Source organism: Cervus elaphus, chromosome 4 (genome assembly GCF_910594005.1).
Source record: "Cervus elaphus chromosome 4, mCerEla1.1, whole genome shotgun sequence".
In the NCBI taxonomy this organism is placed as follows: domain Eukaryota; kingdom Metazoa; phylum Chordata; class Mammalia; order Artiodactyla; family Cervidae; genus Cervus; species Cervus elaphus.
The window spans coordinates 45,671,010-45,689,179 of NC_057818.1; the positions used below are offsets into that span (position 1 = coordinate 45,671,010).

General features: G+C 39.1%; 1 protein-coding gene across 5 annotated transcripts; it reads left to right on the plus strand.

Moving 5' to 3' along the window:
* Nucleotides 1-1,148: 1,148 nt before the first annotated feature.
* Nucleotides 1,149-10,690, plus strand: LOC122691997 (zinc finger protein 181). Of its 5 annotated transcripts, XM_043899131.1 has the most exons (6): nt 1,149-1,436; nt 2,333-2,408; nt 7,024-7,144; nt 7,406-7,504; nt 8,480-8,553; nt 8,773-10,690. In XM_043899131.1, exons 2-6 carry the CDS (start codon nt 2,400-2,402, stop codon nt 9,964-9,966), a joined length of 1,497 nt encoding a protein of 498 aa, XP_043755066.1. In that variant the 5' UTR covers nt 1,149-1,436; nt 2,333-2,399; the 3' UTR covers nt 9,967-10,690. The 5 variants fall into 5 exon arrangements, with proteins under 5 accessions (XP_043755066.1, XP_043755064.1, XP_043755063.1 ...); XM_043899129.1 differs by having other exon boundaries at nt 1,192-1,427; nt 8,480-10,690; XM_043899128.1 differs by having other exon boundaries at nt 1,193-1,436; nt 8,480-10,690.
* The last annotated feature ends 7,480 nt before the right edge of the window (nt 10,691-18,170 follow it).

Here is an 18,170-nt window from a genome sequence, read left to right on the forward strand (position 1 = left end):
CACAGGGTTGCAAAGAGTCAGACACGACTGAAGCGACTTAGCACGCATAAGATCTTCAATATTGGTATTATCATATCATGAATCAACTGTGCCTACCATATTACAAAAATTTTTGAAAAATTGAAAACAAAAGAATCCACTGGAAAGGAAATTATAAATGTTAGATAAATAATAAATCATTCAGACTGCAATACAGAGACAGAAAGATGGAAATTAGAGGAAAATAGAGTGGAAAAATCTACCTAACAACTAACTGGAATTCACAAGAAGAGGAGAAAGAATGGAGAAGAGCCCAATATATGGAGAAGGAAATTTTTCTTAGGACGGGAAGATGCCACTAAACAGATTCAATCTCCTCAACAATTCCAAGCAGGAGAAAAGGCAAAGAATTTCATAAAAAGCATGAGAAAATTCTTTCATGCTATTTATAATTTTTAAAAAACAGGTAAAATGAATTTAATTTAAAAAGAAAATAAAGGCAACAACCCAAATTAGTACCAAGAGTAGAATGCCCTGGTCTTGATACATCTGTCCAGCGCCCGTGTGGGTGGGCTGGGCAAGGTCTCAAGGACAGAAGAGGGTCAGAGGAGTGTTTTTTCCCCAAGATTGAGGGTTTTTATCCTCAAAACCTTCACTTGAGTCCGATAATCCTGCGTCCTTCGAGGACATGTAATGCACATCACCGTGGTAGTCAGTGTCCGAGCGACGACGTGACCCCACAAACTTCCGGGAAGTGCAGCTGGTCCCCGTTCAGCTAATGTTGTGACAGCTCGGATACAGGGTATTTGGGGAAATACAGTCCTGGACAAGTGGAAGCCAAATACTCAAGAGCAGTACAAGCCTAGCAGAGTGGCAGCAAAGTTTTGAATGACAGATCTTCGGCTGGTAGAGGCCACTTCTTGTCCCGTACCAGCAAGTCTGCCCTTGTTCGGGGAGGAAAACGTCTGTGCGAGCACAGAAATGACCCAAAAGACGTTTCACGGCCTCTGGGAAACATAGGTTCCCGGTTTGGGCTCTCATTATCTTCACAGCGCATGTAGACGCCGCCGTTGGTTTCGAGAAGCAGAGTTCGCCAGTGATGACTATTGTCCTCTGCATTCTTCCCGAGGGATCGATCCCAGTGGCATCTCAAAGCGGTGTAATTTCTCACTAAGCCCAGCCCGGGGTCTCGCGGTGCTCCGAGATCGCGCGGCCGCTGAGCCTCCTGGGAAGTGTGGTTTTCCGGAAGGCAACCCTGCGACTCACCGGCAACTTTTCTCCGTGGAGCGGAGGAGTCTGAGAAGTGCCGTCCGGCCCGGGGCTCCGCCTGGGGCTGCCTGGCGTTTGTCTCCGACCCAGCATTGGTGTTCTCGGTCCTGGAATCGCGGAGGACTCTGGGCACCGCAGTTCCGGCGAGGCAAGCGGCCTTTGTTCGCTACAGCTACACGGTGCGTCAGGTACGCGGAGGTGCCCGCAGTGGACGGCTTCGGTGCTGGTGGGGGTCTGTTGAGGGGTCAGGCAAGTGTGGGTGCGGGGAGGGTGGCCGACGCTGGGCACGGCCGCCATAACCTCTCAGGTCCCAGCGTCTACCCCGCGGTATGAGCCCAGGCAGGCCCGTGGCTCCTCTGGGCCTCTGTCCTGCTTTGTAAAAGGGGAGTAAGGATGGCGCTTACCTCTAAGAGCTGTTGTAAAAAAGGAAATAGGAGAGCGAGTGTGCGTTACACGCACTGAAAGAAAAAAGAAATTCATTGTATAGACCTTAAACAAATTGCTTCAGTGTTGCCAAGTTTCAGTTTTTCTCATCGTTTATTTAAAAAAGAAATCTGGAATAATGTGAATGCCCACCATGCATAGTGGTAAAGATCGAAAGAGCTTTTATTTAACATTATTATTACTGTTGTTTTATGAGTCAGTCACTTATATATGGGCTCCCCAGGTGGCTCATTGGTAAAGAATCCACCTGCCAGTGCAGGAGATGCAGGAGACCCCCCGTTGATCCCTGGGTAAGAAAGATCCCCTGGAGAAGGAAATGGCAAACTGCTCTAGTATTCTTGCCTGAATATTTACATAGAGGAGCCTGACGGGCTACAGTCCATGGGGTCCCAAAGAATTGGACACGACTGAGCGCGCACATACACACACACACACTCACACTCTCGTGTATATATGATAGTTGATGTACACATAGATGCCACCTGGTTACCTCTTGCCAAGAAACACATTGTTAATTCAGGGAAAGGTTGGAACCCTAGAAAGTGATTCCCAATGGGATCCTCATGTAGGTGTGTCCAGAGCTGCGAGATACGCCTGATTTGTCATGACTGCTTTTTCCTGTTTTGATCTGCCTTTTCAGGCACTGCCCTTCTATAAGAAGAGAACCTGGAAAGAGGACTGTGTCGACTACTGGAAATTGCAGAGTCATGTTTCAGGTAAGTTGATTTGTCCCCAAATCTTCCTAAAACACCTACTTATCAGGACTCTTAAGTGTTTGCTTTGTCTCTCGTACCAGTTCCCACCTCGCAAAGTTCACTTAGGGATTGGATCTTTGATTCCTTTCATTAAAACAAAGCATGGAGCCTGCAAAACTCCAAAGTATTTTCTTTCAGTGCTCCTCTTTTCTATCAGTTTTCTGCTAGAAGCCTCTGAAGAGTCTTGAGCAAAACTTTTTTAAAATTATGATTCAGAATTCAAGTTTGGAATTTTGGGTATTTGCTTTATGATTGTTTAAGCTGTATCATGTGGTCTCTATTAATGGTATATGTCAGTCTTTTCAGTTATTCAAGTCAAGAGATGTTTGGAGTCATCCTTGAGACCTCCCTTTCTCTTATAATTCACATTCAGACACTCTAGTTAGATCTAAAATATACATAGTATATTTACACAATCTGACCATTGGTTACCACATCACTGCCACTACCACTCCCTCCCTGGTCCAAGCCACTTAGGTTATTGCAGTAGCCACCTTGCTGGATTTCCTGCTTCTACCCTTGACCCTCTTCAGTCTTCTCAATACAGCTGTCACAGTGATCCTCTTGTTATATAAAATCCTGTCATTCCTCAGCTTAAAACTCTTTGGTGGCCCTAACTCAGAAGTCAGAATTGTGTAGTGACAAAAAACTTTGCACAGTTAGGCTGTCTTATTACGTCCCTGATTTCATCTTCCATCTGTTTCTTTGTTCTCTGGGAGTTCCAGCCACACTGGCTACCTGCTTCCAGACCTTAGAAGTTGCTGTACCATCTGCAAGGAGTATTCTTTACCTAGATATATACAAGCTTGCATTCTGACCTCCTTTGTGTCTTTGCTCTGTAGTTACTTTCTCAGTAAAACTTCCCTAAACACCTATGTAAAATTGTAATCACTTTCTCTCGACTATCACTTCTACTCCTCCATCATTGTGTTGTTTTTCATAGCACTCTCCTGATGGCCCAGTGGTAGACAACCCACCTGCCAATGCAGGAGACACAGGATTCACAATTCAACCCCTGGGTCGGGAAGATCCCCTGGAGGAGGAAATGGCAACCCACTCCAGTGTTCTTGCCTGGGAAATCCCATGGACAGAGGAGCCTAGTGGGCTATAGTCCATAGGGTCTCAAAGAATCCGACACGACTGAGCATGCATGCACACACATCACTCACTAGCTGATACACTATGTGTTTACTGTATGCATATGCTCATTGTTTATCTCCTTCTACTGGAAAGGATATTTTTTTGTTGACGGTTTTCTTTAGTGGCCAAGTATCTGGTATAGCCAGATACTTGGTAAACAGTTGTTTAATGAAGGAGTGATGAGAAAATGATGGTAAAGAATCATGGAGTGGAAGTGAAACCAGTATAGGAGAAGGTATGAGTGGCAGATATGCATGTTGGGCAGAGTCTATTTCTTGGGAATGTTAGATGATTAGAATTGAAAGAAGTCTTTTTTTTTTTTTATTTAGGTAAAAGCTAAAGTGAACTAATTGCCAAAATCATTCATTGATTTATTTTCTAAACACTTAACAAATAACTGTTAGGAGATTCTTACATAGGTTTCTGTCATTGGTACACAAGATTTCATGATCTCATGCAGTACTGTCAAAGAGAACTCTCTATAGTGGGGGAAGTATCCTATTTGTGTCCTGTCTAATGTGGCAGCCACCAGCCCCTTATGACCGTTAAGCACTTGAATTATAACTGAAGTGACTAAAGAACTGAACTTTTTATTTTATTTAAATTTAATTTTAATTAAATTTTATAGCCAAATACAGTGGCTACTGTATTGAACAATACAGGACTGTTAGAAAAGTAACATCATAAAAATTAAGATATTTATTTAATATCTAAGTTCTAGCGACAGAGGTGAATTAGCATCCCAGGCTGCTGGGACACTGAAGGGGAAGAGAGAGTTGAAGCATCCCTGGCTGGAGTTGTCTAGGTGGCCCATAATACCAGGGAGGCAGAGGTGGAAGTAAAGTTATACCAAACTGAGAGAACACCTTGAGTATAGGTAGAGAGGCCTAAAAGAGTCTTTCAAGGAAATGCAAAAATTTTGTGCAACAGTGGTTTTCAAACAGGGTTGACTTTGTTCCCCTTAATCCCATTCATAAGAGACATTTGATAATGTCTAGAGACATTTTCAGCTGTTAAAACGGGGGTAGGGAGTGTTAGGGGGAGTTTCTACTAGTATCTGAAGGGTCGAGGCTAGGGATGTTATTAAACATCCTAAAATTCTCAGGACAGCCCCCACAGCAAAGAGTTGTTCAGCTTAAAATGTCAGTAGTGCCAAGACTGAGAAACTTTGATTTAAATAAAGATCAAAGAATATGTTAGAGTATGTGGGGTTTCTTCTCTGGACTATTAATATTATGATATTGATTAATATCAAAACTTAAAATATGAAATGTCTTTGCATTGGTGGAGTAAAACATGGTGTTTTATTCATTTAATATAGTGTTGACTTTTCAGTTTGGCTTATCAGGTGAGATTTGTAAAAGCTGATCATTTTAAAGATCACTGTGGAAAACAGGATGAACTTTTCAGTTCATGTGATAAGGCTAGTATAACCCTCATACCTGGCTAAGAGTAAATACAGATGGGAAAAATAATTTTCCCTGGTGCCAAAGGGAGACCTTCTCCCCTTTCCTTTTCTTAAGAGTGTTTCCTTGAGAAAAATATGTAATTCTGTATCCTTTCCCCGTCCCTTTAAAATGTTTATAAATCTTTTCAAAGCTAAATAAGCCTCTGCCAGTTTTACAGAGCATTAAAGTCTTTCTTAAGGGCACTAGTGGCACTAGTGGTAAACAACCTGCCTGCCAGTGCAGGAGACATAAGAAATATGGGTTTGATTCCTGAGTTGGGAAAATCCCCTGGGAGGAGGGCATGACAACCCACTCCAGTATTCTTGCCTGGAGACTCCCATGGATAGAGTAGCCTGGCAGGCTGTGGTCCATAAGGTTGCACAGAGCTGGACATGACTGAAGCGACTTAGCATGCATGTGCAAGGGCCTTGGCGACATCCGTTTGAAATGAAAACATGAAAGAAGATGCACTTCTGTCTCCCTATCTGTATGGGAGTTTAGCCTAGACTCGGGCTCCAGGTTCTAACTACCTGCTTGTCATAAAAATGAGTTTAAAATTTTTTCTTTGGAGTAAAGGCACCTAACACAGAGGACTACCCCAATTGCCAGGTGAATTTAGGATGAACTATGTGTTGCAACAGTTCATCCTAAATTCACCTGCAATTGCAAAGTGATGTCTCCAAGGCCCTTGTGCATGCATGCTAAGTTATTTCAGTCATGTCCAACTCTGTGCGACCCTGTAATGGATTGTATCTGACTGATTTTATAAAAGGGTGAGATTTCTTTCTGTCCTTGCAGTCTCATTAGTTATTAGTTATTATTATGAAGTGCATTACAGTCTGGTTTAATGCTTTTTCAGTAATAAAACTGTTCTCTTTTTACACTATAGAGAGGATTTTCTGCTTGGTAGATTTGATTGATTTTTAATTTCCTCAACACCAGACAAAGGTAAATTCTCTATTTAAAACCAAAGACCAGTATCACTGGTGAAAACATGCGTAAAACATCCAAATGAAGTAATATAGTATGGAATCTATAGTTGGAATGAAAAATTTACAGTAGCCAAACAATGTCTGTTTCACCAGTGAAAGGTCGTAATAATGACATTTTAAATGCCCTGAAGGAAATCCAATCCACTCCATATTCTTGCCTTGGACAAGAAAAAAAAGGAAAGCCCTTGGACAGAGGAGCCTGGGGGGACTGCAGTCCATGGGAGTCACAAAAGGGTTGGACACAACTTAGGAGCTAAACAACAACAAATGTATACATTTTTTTCACATAGTTTAATTTGACTAGCCAATAAGTTATGATTGAACATTTAAACTTTTTCTATAATTTTTCCATTTTAAATAATACCATGAATGAGTACTGTTGGGAAGAAATCTGTTTTCTTAGGATATTTTCCTTAGGATGTGTCTTATTTTTTCTTTGCTCTTCCTTTAAGGTTCTATTCAAGGACTACCTATGGTATGAAACCATCCTTCAGTCCTTTTGCCCAGGAGTCTCAAATTATTTTAATTATAGATTATAAGGGTTAATTATGTACTGTAAATATTTTTGCTTTTTGTTTATAAACTGATTATGTATATGATTATGTGTTTATCTTTAATATAAAGATGTCTTCTTTTGAGCCTGTTGGATTGTTTTTTTAAAACTCAATTCATGTTTTATTACTTGGCACATAAGCTATGAAAAACAAAACTAATCACTTGACTAAATACTGTCAAATGTTGAATGCTGAATTTTAAAAATTTTAAAATTCTGTTCCCTACTCTCCTGAAGCAGAGTTCTTGTATTCGTCTCTTAACTTTATTGTATAACAGTGCCAAGCACATAGTTATCCAATTATTACTTAGATCAGATTCTTGATCATGTGACAACTGCTGGAATCTTTATCCCTTTCTTCCATACCAGGGTAATTTTACCCTTTAATCAGCGACAGAAGAGGCCTGGACTATGGTTGAACCTAAACGTGTTTGCTGTTTCAGGTGACATTTAGTGATGTGGCCATAGACTTCTCTCACGAAGAGTGGAGATGGCTCAGTTCTACTCAGAGGAGTTTATACAAAGATGTGATGGTCCAGAATTATGAGAACCTGGTATCCCTAGGTAAGCATATCTCTTCTTCCCCCTCAATGAAGGAGATCGTCCACCTGCCACTGTGAATTGCTAGAGATCCTCTTTAGTAAATGGCTGAATTTTTGTTTCACAGTCCCAAGTACATGTATAGTTTTGTTGTGTCCTGCCTGAAGCTTATCATCGCATTTCAGTGAACATCCTTCAGATCTTTCTTTGGTCCCTTTTATGGTGATGGTCTCTCCATGAAGACCACAACTTAAACAGTGTTTTTTCTAATATTTTTCTTGCAAGCAGGTCTTTCCATACCTAAGCCATATGTGATTGCTTTATTGGAGGATGGCAAAGAACCTTGGATGGTGGAGGAAAAGCTGTCAAAAGATATGTTTCCAGGTAAGTCGTACTAAATCAGGAGTCAGAGGTCTTTGTTTAAAGATGCTTGTGTAAAGTATAGAGGCATTTTAGTATATTTTAGGGATACTGTTATTAGAGATTCCAGATGTAACAAAATTGAGGGATGCTTAGATTTCTAAATGACAATTCCTCTATCCTAAATTATCTTTCTGTATTACTTATCTGATCAAAAGTGGAGGGTTTTGCCATCATTATAATCCAAATTGTTATTTATTTGAAGTGAAATAAGGCAAATTATTATATGTCCACATAAGGAAAAATATACAAATGGTTTTAGGCTAAAAAAGCTGTCAACTAAATGGAAAACCACTTTACCCCTGAGGCAGAACTTCAGAGATCAAGAGTGAACATAAATGTTAAAGGAAGTAAGGGATATATAAGAAAGTTTCTAAGAACAGTATTTTCTGTCAATAAATATTATAAGTTCACACAGATCCTACATAAACTCACAAAGCTTAAATCTTTCTGAGCCATAAAGAGCATTTACATTATTTTGTTGTGATTGTAGCTATATAGTGCAGTGCTGTACATTCTCCATATTAAGCGTACTAATCTGACAGCAAATTGAGATTAATCAAAGTTTGGAGAACCAAGGCTGTGTGAGATAAAATGTAGTCGTTCATGTAAGTATAGACACAAAATGTTGGCTTGGGATCCAGAATGCCTTTTGCACTTTCTTTCTGATAGTTTCCTTTTTTTCCCCCACAGACTGTCTATGTATTAATTCATTTCCCTTATTACACTCTGTTCCTGCCTCTGTGAGCTGTTTGTATTCTGTGTGCTCCACTGTAACTTTGATCAGAAATCATTGAATATATGAGAGTTGTGAGAGTTATGTGTTTTCTTGGCACTGTGGGGAATGACTATTTTTTATCTAGTTCTCCTGTTTCTGCCATAGAAGTTTCTTTTCAAGAAGTTAAGATAAAGCAGATTTGCTCTTTTGATATATTACAGATTGTAAATCAAGATGGGAAAACAAAGAATTATCAATGAAGGAGGATATTTATGATGAAGATTTACCCCAAATGGTAATAAAGGAAAAAACTATACAACAGAATCTTGAATTTTCAAATTTTAACAAGGACTTGTATTATATCAAGAAGTTGGAGGGGAAGTATGAAAATCAAGTAGAGAATTTCAGACCAGTTACCCTCACCTTAAGAGAAAGTCCTACTGGGGAAAGTGTTTACAAATTTAATGCGTTTAAAAGCATCTTCCATTTAAAGTCTGTTTTTTCTGAACCACAGAGAATTTCTGCTGAAGAGAAGTCACATAAATGTGATATACTTAAGAAGAGCTTACCACCAAATTCAGTTATAAAAAATGAGAATATCAATGATGGAAAGAAACTTTTGAATTCTAATGAAAGTGTAGCAGCCTTCAGCCAAAGCAAATCTCTTACCCTTCATCAGACTTTGAATAGAGAGAAAATCTATACATGCAGTGAATGTGGGAAAGCCTTTGGCAAACAATCAATCCTTAATCGGCATTGGAGAATTCATACAGGAGAGAAACCCTATGAATGTCATGAATGTGGGAAGACTTTTAGCCATGGCTCATCCCTTACTCGACATCAAATAAGCCACAGTGGAGAGAAACCTTACAAATGTATTGAATGTGGGAAAGCCTTTAGCCATGTCTCATCACTTACTAATCATCAAAGCACTCACACTGGAGAGAAACCATATGAATGTATGAACTGTGGAAAGGCGTTTAGTCGTGTTTCACATCTCATTGAACATCTGAGAATTCATACTCAAGAAAAACTATATGAATGTCGAATATGTGGGAAGGCATTCATTCACAGGTCATCTCTCATTCACCATCAGAAAATTCATACTGGAGAGAAACCTTATGAATGTAGAGAATGTGGAAAAGCCTTTTGCTGTAGCTCACACCTTACTCGACATCAAAGAATTCATGCTATTGAGAAACAATTTGAATGTAACAAATGTCTGAAAGTCTTTAGCAGCCTCTCATTTCTTATTCAGCATCAGAGTATTCATACTGAAGAAAAGCCCTTTGAATGTCAAAAATGTGGGAAATCCTTCAACCAACCCGAATCACTGAATATGCATTTGAGAAACCACACTAGATTGAAACCTTATGAATGCAGTATATGTGGGAAAGCCTTCAGTCACAGGTCATCTCTGTTTCAACATCACAGAATTCATACTGGAGAGAAACCCTATGAATGCATTAAATGTGGAAAGACCTTCAGCTGTAGTTCAAACCTTACTGTACATCAGAGAATTCATACTGGAGAAAAGCCATATAAATGTAATGAATGTGGGAAGGCATTTAGCAAAGGCTCAAATCTTACTGCCCATCAGCGAGTACATAATGGAGAGAAACCCAGTAGTACAATAAGTATGGAAAAGTCTTTAGGCCATGTGAATCACTATGTGTATGAAAGATCACATAATAGAGAAACTGCATAAAGGCAGTGTTCATATACTATACTGTAGCTGTAGATCTTCCCAGATTCAAGATCAGAAAATCTATACTGGAGAAAATTCTTAAGAATGTAATGAATATGGGAAAGTCTCTAGCAATGATATAAGCCTTATTGTTTATCACAATTCACACTGTAGAGAGACTATGAAGGCAATAAGTGTGGGAAAGACTTTAGCCAGCATTAATCCCTTAGTTGACATAAGTAAATCCACACTGGAGAAAAACCCTTTACATGTAACAAGTTGGGAAAGACATTAGGCAAACATGAATCTCTTAAGAAACATTACACACATACAGGAGAGAAGCAATATGAATATAGAAATTGTGGGAAGTCCTTCAATTAAAATACATCATTCTCTACATTAGAGAACTCACACTGAAGAGAAAGTTTATGTAAACAATATAGCAAAGTGTTCACTAAGCTTGCAGGCATCAGAAGATTAATGCTAGAACCACCTGAAGGATGTAGGAAGTATGTGTAAGTCTTTCTTTGCAATGATGCTAATTTGTAAACAGTTCTACAGGAGAGCAAACAAGCATAAATCAACATGCATATCATAAAGTAGCAGCATGCATTTTACTCCAGGTCCTACATAAAAATTAGCTAATGGGCATGTGAAGATAGTCACTCAGTGAATCCAATAAATGTAATAAATGAAAGTTGCAATAGAAGTAAAAAGTGGTAAGAATAAAATTTTTCATCTCTAATAAAGTGGTTTTGTATATGTTGAATCCTTTGACACACTGATATTTCTTAAGAGTTTTACACTATTTTCCTCTTGATGAATGAGGATCAGCTTTGCTGTATAGCCATTAGTGGCAGACCAGCAAACCTAGAAAAAAGTGGCCTGACCTCTGTACTAAGAATGTCACTAGTTTGATGAGGTTAATATACAGTTCATCTCCTCTTGGCTTAAATGATGCATTTTAATTTTTACAAGTGTTGTGAGAACCCAACCAAGAAATTACATACAGTGAGGGATTATAGCAGAGTGTATGTGCTTTTTAGTCCAAATCCTAAACAATGAGTCCTAATTACAGTGACCCTCCATAACTGCATATTCTGCATCTGTAGATTCAACCACTCACAGTTGGAAATGTGTTTTTTGAAAAGTTTTCATCTGGAAAGTTCTAAAAAGAAAACTTGGACTTACCAGCTGTAGGCAATTATTTACATATCATTTACATTACATTTACAACTATTTACATTGTACTGGCTTTTGTAGTGGCTCAGGGAATACATCATATTAGGTGATGATTTAAAAGTATACAGGAGGATGTGCCTAGGTGACAGCAACTATGCCATTTTATTTAAGGGACCTGGAGCACCTGCAGGTTTTGGTATCTGTGCAAGTGAGGGAGTATGTTGGTCCTGGAGCCAGTCCCTCACAGATAAAGGACAACTGTAGGTAAGGCACATGCACGCTCAAGAATCATTCTAGGCAAAGCAGACCAGCAAGTTCTATCATGTTTGATGTAGCTGAAATCCATTATGTAGTATCTAGTTCTAGTTTCTCCAGTACTCTTGCCTGGAAAATCCCATGGATGGAGGAGTCTGGCAGGCTGCAGTCCATGGGGTCGCGAAGTCGGACACGACTGAGCGACTTCACTTTCACTTTTCACTTTTATGCATCGGAGAAGGAAATGGCAACCCACTCCAGTGTTCTTGCCTGGAGAATCCCAGGGACGGTGGAGCCTGGTGGGCTGCCATCTATGGGGTCACACACAGTTGGACACGACTGAAGTGACTTAGCAGCAGCAGCAGCAGCAGTTCTAGTTTTGTGGCTTTGAGGTATTATTACTGCTGGCAGCAATACTAATAAAGTATCAGTCATTTCTCCATCCCTTGATCATTGTTATGGAGGGTTGGAATTGAATAGTCCAGAGCCATTCCCACAAATTCTGCAGCCTGTTCACCAATTTTGATGGCACTAGTATCCTGTACCATAGCTTCTTGAAATAAATATTTAAGAGCATTTTTGTTTTTTACACTGAAGCTTGACAGATAAATATAGATTCTAAGCGGGGTGCCTTCAAATATTCTAAACAGAATAGCCTTACTGGCTCCACAATTTCTTATCTTTTGACTAGAGAGGTTATACAGATCAGTGATTGGGATTTTACAGACACTGTTGCAAATAAAAGGCAGTTAAATGTAGTTTATGTTTCAGATTTTATTCTCTATGGTATTTGATAGTTGTAAGTAACAAATTTTAAGAAAGGATATTATATCATTGATACAATTCTGGTGTCGGATGAATGATAGGGTTTCCAACTTTTTATAAAATACTCTCTTACTCTGGTATGTGCTACTTTAATGGAAAGCCAATAGGTGAAGTCACATTCCATATCAATTCTCAGCAGATATAGTGGGTTTGGAATGGGATTTTTAATATTAAGCAGAGATTTATGTTGCCTCATTTAGTTATAAGATTTATTTTTACATTCTATGGAATGTTGAAGGATCTTTGAGAGGTTTATAATTAAAGGAGCACAGGATGGTATCAAACAAGGATAAGAACATTTATAATTATAGATGGACTGGCCCCTATATGTATATTTAGTTGTAAGATAGTGGCAGTAGCTTTTTATTTCTCCCATACTCTGCCCTCTATCCTCCCAAGCACTGATGCCAAAAAGATGAACCAGTCCTTTAATCGCCCAGATTTTGTTTTCACTACATACAGTTTCATGCCATCTTGTTACCTTGTTATAAGATTCATCCAGATACTCATACTTTTTCATTTAAAAAGCATGAGCATACACATCATAATGTTTTGCAATTCTTAAAGTGCCTTCACAGTGATACTGAACAAGGAAAAGAAAGCCAGAGACTTGAAGATAGCAAAGTTTTTAAGAAAGCAATAAAAGTATTATACCTTGTTAGAATAAGATTGAGCTGAGATCGTACTGATGTTATAATATCACTAGTGGGAAATCGTGCTCAGTGTTACTCAACCATTTCTTGAGCAGCTACTGCAGTCAAGGTAAATAAGACGTGTTCCATACAACTTAAGAGCTCAAAAGTGTGTGTGTATGAACAGCATAGGCTCTGCAGTCATGTTACCTGGGAATAAATCCAAGTTGTGTGTATATTGACTTTGTACAACCTTGGACAATTTACCTTGCTGTACCATCTGTAAAATTATTTTCTCTGTAAAATCATATCTCAGGATTATGATGAAGATTAAGTAGGTTAAGTAGTATAAAATGCTTGGTACCTCAAAAGCATTTAAATAAATATTAGCTATTGATTTCATCATTTTCTTCACACGACTGTATCATTCTGGTCTCAAATGTCGCATCTTGTAGTGAGTTTTCATAATCACTTGTCACTTAACCTACTTATTGATTCACCTTTTGGTGGCTTTCACAAGACACTCCCATTTCCTTCCAACAAATCCCCCTTTGGTAATTGAACCATCTTGCAGGAGAATGTATTTATTATCCAAAATACTCTGAGGAGACAAGAACACAGCATGGCTACAGGTAGGTGGGAGGGTATACTACACATGTGTTTTGGAGAAAGAGCAGAATGAAGGAGGCTTCAGATCCCTGTATGAAGGAGAGTGAGGCTTTACCCAGTGAAACCAGAAGCCTAAAGGACTTGAGCATGACCTCTCAGTACAGGGTCCTCTGGGTGAGTGCAACTGCCCTTACTGTTCCCGAATGGAGGTTCAGTTCAGTTCAGCTCAGTCATGTCTGACTGTGACCCCATGGACTGCAGCACACCAGGCTTTCTTGTCCATCATCAACTCCAACTCCCGGAGCTTGCTCAAACTCATGTCCATCAAGTCAGTGATGCCATCCAATCATCTCATCCTCTGTCGTCCCCTTCTCCTGCCTTTAGTCTTTCCCAGCACCAGGGTCTTTTCCAATGAGTCAATTCTTTGCATCAGGTGGCGAAAGTATTCAAGCTTCAGCTTCAGCATCAGTCCTTCCAATGAGTATTTTCAACTGATTTTCTTTAGGATGGACAGGTTTGATCTCCTTGTAGTCCAAGGGACTCTCAAGAGTCTTCTCCAACACCACAGTTCAAAAGCATCAACTCTTTGGCGCTCAGGTTTATGATCCACCTGTCACATCCATACACGACTGCTGGAAAAACCATAACTTTGACTAGATGGACCTTCCATGTTATTGAAGATCACTGATGCCTGAAAAGTGAGAGTAGCTTCAATAACCTTGGGCTAGTCAGATGTTGCTAGAGATGCTTGTGCAGTCATTCATAAAGATCCTGAAAGAACCAAGGCACACATCACAGCACTTTGTGGGAGGCTAGCTTTGTGTTGAACACCAAAGGAGAGTCACACACTGTCTTTTAAACAGGATGCAGTTATGTTAGAGAAAAGAAATGTCTATGATTTCACTGATGAAAGACAATGACAAAGTTGTGTGGCTTGAGAGACACAGAAAGTAAGCTCTGGCATTAGAGATTAACCAGGAAAAAATACAATGGTAACAAACAACACTGTTAGCAGCAGCAGTTAGTTTCATGGCTGTGTATATAGCGCACTGTATACCTGCACTGTATGCTAAGGACTTTGCAGCATCAAGTGGCTGCCTAATGGCAGAAAGTGAAGAGGAACTAAAGAGCCTCTTGATGAAAGTGAAGTGTGTTAGTCGCCAAGTCGTGTCCAACTCTTTGCAACCCCATAGACTGTACTCCACCAGAATCCGCTGTTCATGAAATTTTCCAGGCAAGAATACTGGAGTGGGTTGCCGTATCCTTCTCCAGGGGATCTTACCAACCCAGGGATCGAACCTGGGTCTCCTGCATTGCAGACAAATTCTTTACTGTCTGAACCACCAGGGAAGCCTGATGAAAATGAAAGAGGAGAGAGAAAAAGCTGGCTTAAAACTCAACATTCAAAAAACTAAGATCATGGCATCTGGTCCCATCAGTCCATGGCAAATAGATGGGGAAACAATGGAAACAGTGACAGACTTTATTTTCTTAGGCTCCAAAATCACTGCAGATGGTGACTACAGCCATGAAATTAAAAAATGCTTGCTCCTTGGAAGAAAAGCTATGGCGAACATAGTGTATTAAAAAGCAAAGATGTTACTTTGCCAACAAAGGTCCATATAATCAAAGCTATCGTTTTTCCAGTAGTTATGTATGAATGTGAGAGTTGGACCATAAAGCAGGCTGAGCACTAAAGAACTGATACTTTCAAACTGGGGTGCTGGAAAAGACTCTTGAGAGTCCCTTGGGCAGCAAGGATGTCAAATCAGTCAGTCCTAAAGGAAATCAACCCTGAATATTCATTGGAAGGACTGATGCTGAAGCTGAAGTTTCAATTCTTTGGCCACCTGATGCATAGAACTGACTCACTGGAAAAGACCCAGATGCTGCAAAAGATTGAGGCCAGGAGGAGAAGGGGGTAGCAGAAGATGAGATGATTGGATGGCATCATCAACTCAATGGACATGAATTTGAGCAAACTGCGGAAGTTAGCGAAGGACAAGGGAGCCTGGTGTGCTGCAACAATGCAGTGACTGAACAACAACAACAACAGAACTCTCTAGCCCATTTTGCCACAAGAGGACTCAGTGAGAAGTCTGCAACCAGAAAGAGAGGCTGACAATGCTGGCACCCTGATCTCAGGCTTTCAGCCTCAAGAACTGTGAAAAATAAATTTGCTTATAAGCTACCCAATCTGTTGCATTTTGTACGGCAGTTTGAATGGACTAAGACAACAATCCATGGGTCAAAGAAGAAACCAGAAATTAAATCAGAAAATACTTAAAGACTAATGAAAATGAAAACACAATATACCAACATTTAAGGTACAGAGGAAAAACAGTACTAGGAGGGAAATGTGTAGCAGTAATCGCCTACATAAAAAAGCAATCAAAAATCAATAACCTAACTTCTGCCTCCAGGAACTATAAAAAAGACAAACTAGACCAAAAGCTACAGAAGGAAGAAAATAACAAAAAAAAATAGGGTGTAGATAAACCAAATAGAAAGTAGAAAAACAATAGAGAAAACCAACAAAACCAAATGTTGGCTCTTTGAAAAGTTTAACAAAGTTGATAAACCTTTACCAAAACTGACAAAGAGAAAACACAAATAACTAAAATCAGAAATGAAAACGGAGTTATTACCACCAACCTCACAGAGATAAAAAGAATTACAGGACAAAATATGAACAATTATATACCAACATACTAGGTAAATGACAAAAATGGAAAAATTCCTTGGAAAAGAAATTAAACTGACTCAAGAAGAAATACAAGATTTCCACAGACCTATAAGAAGTAAAGAGATTGAATCATAATCAAAAACATCCTGACAAAGAAACTTTTCAACCAGACTGCTACACCAGTGAATTCTACCAAGCTTTTAATGAAGAATTAACACCAGTCCTTCTCAAACTTAAAAAAAAAAAGAAAACAAACTGAAGAGGGGAAACACTCCTTAACTTGTTCTGAGGCCAGTATTGTTCTGTTACCAAAGACAGATAAAGACCCATCACAGGGAAAGATAATTACAAACGAATATCCTTTATGAATACAGATGCAAAAATCTCAACAAAATATTAGCAAATTAAATCCAACAGCATATTAAAAGGTTTACTCACCATGAGCAAGCAGAATTTACCTCAGCAATGCAAGGGTGGTTCAACATAAGAAAATTAATCAATGTAATCCTTCCCATTAATAAAATGAATGGAAAAAACCCACTTACTCATCATGATTTATGTAGAGAAGACATCTGGAAAACCCAATAACCTTTCATGATGAAAATGCTCAGAAAACTCAAAATAGAGGAAAATTTCCTCAACATGATAAAGTTATTTGTGAAAAACCTACAGCTAAAATCATACTCAAAGGTGAAAGACTGAAAGCTTTCCCCCTAAGATCAGAAAAACACAAGGAAGGAGACCTGCTTTCACAGTTGCTATTAAGCACTGTACTTGAAGTTCTACCCAGAGCTATAAGACAAGGGGGAAAAAAAGTCATCTAAAGTGGAAAGGAAGTTGTAAAATGATCTTTTTTTTTTTTTTTTTTTTTGCAGATGACATGATCCTATACTTTGAAAATCCCAAAGAATGATAAAGCTAATAAATGAATTCAGCAAACTTGCAGGGAAAACTAACACCCCAGAATCATTAGTGTATCTATAGAACAGCAATGAATAACCCCCCAAAAAAGTTAGGAAGCTCCTTGTATTTTACAACCATACCTACAAGAATAAGATATTTAGTAATAAATCTAACCAAGAAGGTGAAAGATTTGAATGCTGGGGAAAAAAAATAGTTGAATGAAAATAAAGAGCTAAATAAATGGAAAGATGTCTCATGTTCAAAATAAAATAGGAAGTCTTAACATTGTTAAGCTATCACTATTACCCAAGAGATAACACAGATTTAATGCAATTTTTACCAAAAGCCCATTTTTGCAGAAATGGGAAAGAATTCCCAAATTTATATGGAATTTCAAAGGAACCCAAATAACTAAAAACAATCCTTTAAAAACTTCAAAACTTAACAGAAATCCCTGGTGGTACAGTGGATAGGAAATCCACCTGTCAATGCAGGGGACACTGGTTGGATCCCTGGTCTGGGAAGATTCCACATGACACAGAGAAACTAAGCCTCTGCACCACAACTACTGAGCCCACACCACAGCCCACACTCTAGAGCCCACAAGCTGCAACTACTGAACTCATGTGCACCACAGCTGAGACCTGCGTGCCCTAGAGCCTGTGCTTCACAACAAGAGAAACCACCAATGAGAAGCCTGTGTAGAGCAGTGAACAATAGCCCCCACTCACCACAACTAGAGAAAGCCCATGCACAGCAATGAAGACCCAAAGCAACCAAAATTAAATAAACAAAAAAGTGATAACTCGGTACACATGAAAAAAAAAAAATAACAGTATGGCACTAACATAAGGACAGACATACAGACCAAAGAAATAGAAGAGACAGCCTGGGAATAAACCCTCATATATACAGTCAATTCTCAACACGGATGATAAGACCATTCAAGGGGAAAAGACAATCTTTGAATAAACTGCAGAAGAGGAAATACTACCTCATTCTATGATGCCGAAATTGCCCTGACACCAAAATCAGACAAAGACGCTACAAGGAAAAAAACAGAAACAAAAAACTATAGACCAATATCCCCTGTGAGTATGGATGCAGACATATTCAGAATACTAGTGATAGAC